This window comes from Ictalurus furcatus, chromosome 5 (assembly GCF_023375685.1).
Source record: "Ictalurus furcatus strain D&B chromosome 5, Billie_1.0, whole genome shotgun sequence".
Classification (NCBI taxonomy): domain Eukaryota; kingdom Metazoa; phylum Chordata; class Actinopteri; order Siluriformes; family Ictaluridae; genus Ictalurus; species Ictalurus furcatus.
The window spans coordinates 2,954,364-2,959,363 of record NC_071259.1 but is presented as its reverse complement, the minus strand read 5'-3'; the positions used below and the strand labels follow the sequence as shown (position 1 = coordinate 2,959,363).

At 47.5% G+C, this 5,000-nt stretch overlaps 1 protein-coding gene across 5 annotated transcripts in view; it reads right to left on the bottom strand.

Moving 5' to 3' along the window:
- Window positions 1-5,000, bottom strand: part of ncor2 (nuclear receptor corepressor 2) — a 90,300-nt gene that overhangs the window by 48,793 nt on the left and 36,507 nt on the right. For all 5 annotated transcript variants that reach the window (XM_053624198.1, XM_053624202.1, XM_053624201.1 and 2 more), the window contains one exon: window positions 1,885-1,998. In XM_053624198.1, the coding sequence (XP_053480173.1) occupies window positions 1,885-1,998 (114 nt within the window). The remainder of the gene's footprint in view (window positions 1-1,884; window positions 1,999-5,000) is intronic.

Here is a 5,000-nt window from a genome sequence, read left to right as displayed (position 1 = left end):
TCCAGCACGACCCCCAAGTGTTTTATTCCTCACGCCAGTGTATAAAACGTCGGCATGCTCACGTTTGTACTGTATGTGTTTAGACATCTATAAATATATATAAATATATACATATTTAGTGTTTAAAAGATAAAGCACTGGATTGTTGTGCCGTGTAGGTGTCGTGCTGTGTGTTTATATACGCAGTAAACTCTACACTTTGCTGCCTCGTTGATGTAGACCTGCAGGTGTAGAGCGCCACCAGGGGGCGCAGTAGCATTAAACATGAGAGCGCCGTTGGGTCCGCACCTCGTCCCGCCGTGACACTCTCGCTGAGTGAAAACAGGTGGTAATAGTCGCTGGGAGCTGAGCGTGATTATGCGTTGCAGTAAGGAGAATGTGTGTGTGCGTGTGCGTGTGTGTGTGTATGGGAATGATTCAGCACATCTGGCAGCATCGTGTCTGACTCATTATGGGGGTTTTGGGGGACTCGAGGGGAGTGTACCGGGTTCAGCCGTAATCGCATTATTCTACATTAGACGTTTTATGAGGAATGTGTGTGGTTTGATTTACAGCCACACACACACACACACACACACACACACACACACACACACACACATATACACACACATATACACACACATATACACACACATATACACACACATATACACACACATATACACACACATATACACACACATATACACACACACACAATTTTATTTCCGTAAACAGCACATCTGCGCCAGGACGCGTCTCACATTCATGATCAGGATGTACTAAGACACAGTCCGTACAGGATTTCTTTTTACAGTTGTGTTTTTTTTTTGTGACTGTTGCGGCCAAAAACGCTAGATTCCGCGTCAATTTTTGAAATTGTCGAAACCGCGATCGCACAGAATCGTTCTGCGCGGTTTGTTTGGTAAACGCGACCTTTCAGCCGTGCTCGCGTTCGACGCAGGTGGACCGAAGATCGCTTCGGCTGAACGCGCGAACCCGCGGCGGCTTCAAAAACTCGCGAGCTCCTCCGAATGTTGCGGGGCTTGCTCGATTTTGCGTCCATTTCCGCGATCGCAAAATCCTGGACGGATTTGAGATACGAGGGCCGAGCGATACGAGCGAAATAAACAAACATACCACGATTTTTTTTTTAAATAAATAATACCACGATCCTGGAAGGCGTCCCTACGATAAACGCAGTCCGGCTAGCACGCGCCCGACTTTAAAACTTTATTTAACGTGCACAAAAACGGTTTTAAAAGCGTTGTAAAAAGATACCGCAACTCCTGCGATATCTCAGTGAAGTGTATCGCGACTAAACGTATCGCGATATCGCTATTACATCATCGTATCGCCCGGCCCTAGCAAGACAGCTACGTCCTCCGTATTTCTCTCTTTTGATGCTACTAGGTTTAAAAAAAAAAAAAAAAAAAAAAAACGCCTCACGGTACGATAAGCTCTGGCACTGGAGACTCCTTCCGTGAAGTCTAAATAAACCTTCCCTGACGGAAAACTCCACAGCCGCGTCGACTGTTCGTTATTAGTCTCGGGTGTCGTGGAGCAGTCGCCGGAGAAGTCTCCGTGGACGAGCTGTTGCTAAGGAGACGATCACGTGTTAGAAAGAGCGCGTTAATATAAACCTGTTACAGAATATTTAACTGACACCTTCTGACCAATCAGAAGGGAGAGCTGATCGCAGCGTATTGCATTTTCCCTTAACGTCCAGCAGCGTTTTAATTTAGTTTTTATTGTATTATAGCTACATCCCCGCGCTCGAGACTAGCTTAGTTCTATTCCCGTAACGTAATCGAGAGGTGTTTACAACAGAAAGCCTGATAGGGGGGAAAACACAACTTTTGTGTGTGTGTGTGTGTGAGTGTGTGTGTGTGTGGGGGTTACCCGGTTCTCATCGTAGATGATCTGTACAAGGCTGCGGTGCTTGGCTTCGCTGGGTGGGGGAGAAATACTGCGCTCCGGCTCTTGGGGCTTCGCCGCCTCTTCCTCCAGCTGTTGCTACAAAAATGAGACACGGAGACGGACACCGTCACGTTCTTGCTCACACGAATAACCTCAGTTGCTTGCCAGGTTGTTTCCATGACAACCAAACGATGCCGACCCCATTGCCTCAGCACCGGACACACACTTACAAAGAATTCCTGATAACATTCCTCTCATCTAAACAATGCAGAGACGGAATGATGACTGGGAGGAAAATGGTACTCTCTCTCTCTCTCTCTCTCTCACACACACACACACACACACACACACAAAAAGGTGACACCAAAGCCTCTTTCACATCTATAAGAAATTGAACAGCAACTAAAAGGTGTCCCAAAGTCCCAGGAAGTTCCTGAATCTGATTCCCGGGAAACGATCAGGGCGTCGTGTGTGAACAGAAGCCGATACGTTGCTGGGAAAGACGACTAGTAAAAAGTCCCGACTATTTATCCTACAGCGCGTTGACACCTTTTACGAGGAGCGATTTAGAAAACAACGGTGAAGCAACAGGAGAAAAGGAAAAAGTGTGTGTGTGTGTGTGTGTGTGTGTGTGTGTGTGTGTGTGTGTGTGTGTACACAAGTGTGGTAAGAGATAAGCATCAGAGAGAAGGGAGTGTGGAATTCCCACCACTTTGTAGGAGAAAATAAATGAGCTTCCCTACAGAGCACGCACACACACTTTACTTTTCTTTGTCTGTGTCTCTTCATCTCTCTCTCTCTCTCACGCTCTTGCTCTCTCTCTCTCTCTCTCTCCAAATGAAGGTTAACCGCAGAACCTAACAGCCAGATGGTTTAGTGTTCAAGGGGGCCTGAGGGAGGGAGAGAGACGGAGAGAGAGAATGAGAGAGAGAGAGAAAGAGAGAGAGAGAGATGGAAGATGGGGATGGACTAATACAACTGAAAAAATGATGGGAGAGCTCAACTATGAAAAAGAGTGCGCGCGCACACACACACACACACACACACATACACACACACACACACACACACACACACCGAGAGAGAGCGAGAGAAAGCAAGACCACAAAGAAAGAGTGAGCGAAAAAGTGACAGTACGAGTGGGTCTCCCTCACTCCTCACTCCTCACGCCTCCACCCCCCCTTTATTTCCAGCAATGGAACAGTCCACAGAGTTCAGGTGGTTCAGATTTACGGCGCTGTGGAAAATCACAGGCTGACGGACGAGATGGTTTGACGAGGTGATGGAACAGCGTGTAACTGTACAACAGCGCTCACTGGGATTGACACAGAGGCCACGCCTCCTTCGCTGCGACTCACACAAAGGTCACGCCTCCTTCTCTCTGACTGGGGTAAAAGAAGCATCCGGAGTCGCCACATCACTTTTTATTCGTACTGACTTTACCTTTAACACCGTCATGTCAACTGACTCCGCCCACTCCACTGCATCAGAAATGGCAAAAATGGTGTGTGTGTGTGTGTGAGAGAAAACCCCTGAGAGAACTGGAGCAGAGGATCACAGCTAGAGAGAGAGAGAGAGAGAGAGAACACACGTGTGTGTGTGTGTGTGTGTGTGTGTGTGTGTGTGTGTGTATGGGTATGTGTATGGGTGTGGGTATGGGTATGTGTGTGTGTGTATAAAGGGAAGTACAAACAGATACTTGAGAAGGAAGAGCAAAAGAGGAAATTGAGAAGAAGAAAAAAATAAATAAAAACACACCACACTCTCCCGCAGGAGTTCCTGTTTATAGCCTTGTATATTTCTGACCTACTTCTCGCTCTCCTGCTCTGTGTGTGTGTGTGTGTGTGTGTGTGTGCGTGCGAGAGTGTCAGCGGTGCAGGACGAGGAGGAGGAAGCAGTGGAAAAGAGTGTGTAATTGTGTGGCTGGTTTGAGGCCTGCTGAGCGAGGATTAAACCGCTCCATAATCGCACCGCTGTTCTGACTTTCTTTTTGTCCCACACGCCATCGTTCAGAGCACAAGCTTACCGATTAAACATCCCGACCTCAATCTGTGTTCCAGCTCGCAAACATTACACACACACACCCCCATACACACGCGTACATCTCCCATATTACTGCTCATTCACACACACCACGACGCTCACTGCGGACATTTCACCGATGTGACGGAGAGCAACATCGATTCTACTCCATCTCTATTCATTCAATATAAATAACAGACTGCAAAATGAATTCCCTTCACACCGAGCTACAGCTGCTACAGCACGGCGCTGCTGAATCCTCCATCCCGACTGGTCAGAAGGACAGCGGCTCAGACGGTAGTTCTAATACGTCGTCGTTTCTATAGTAACGACTCGTGAGTACTCGTAAAGAATGTCGTTATTAACAAAGAGAAAGCTTTTTTTTGTAAAAAGACGTTCGTTAACGAGTCTCCGGCGTCAGAGCTTTGAGTTTTACGCTTGTCAAGTTACACTACACACACACACACACACACACACACACACACACACAGACTTACAGACACACACACACACACACTTACACACAGACACACACACACACTTACACACAGACTTACAGACACACACACACACACAGACTTACAGACACACACACACACACTTACACACACACACACACACACAGGCTTACAGACACACACACACACAGACTTACAGACACACACACACACTTACACACAGACACACACACACACTTACACACAGACTTACAGACACACACACACACACAGACTTACAGACACACACACACACACTTACACACACACACACACACAGGCTTACAGACACACACACACACAGACTTACAGACACACACACACACTTACACACAGACACACACACACACAGACTTACAGACACACACACACACTTACACACAGACACACACACACACTTACACACAGACTTACAGACACACGCGCACGCACACGCGCGCGCACACACACGCGCACACACTTACACACACGCGCACACACTTACACACACGCGCACACACTTACACACACACGCACACACTTGCGCACACTTACACACACACGCGCACACTTACACACACACGCGCACACTTACACACA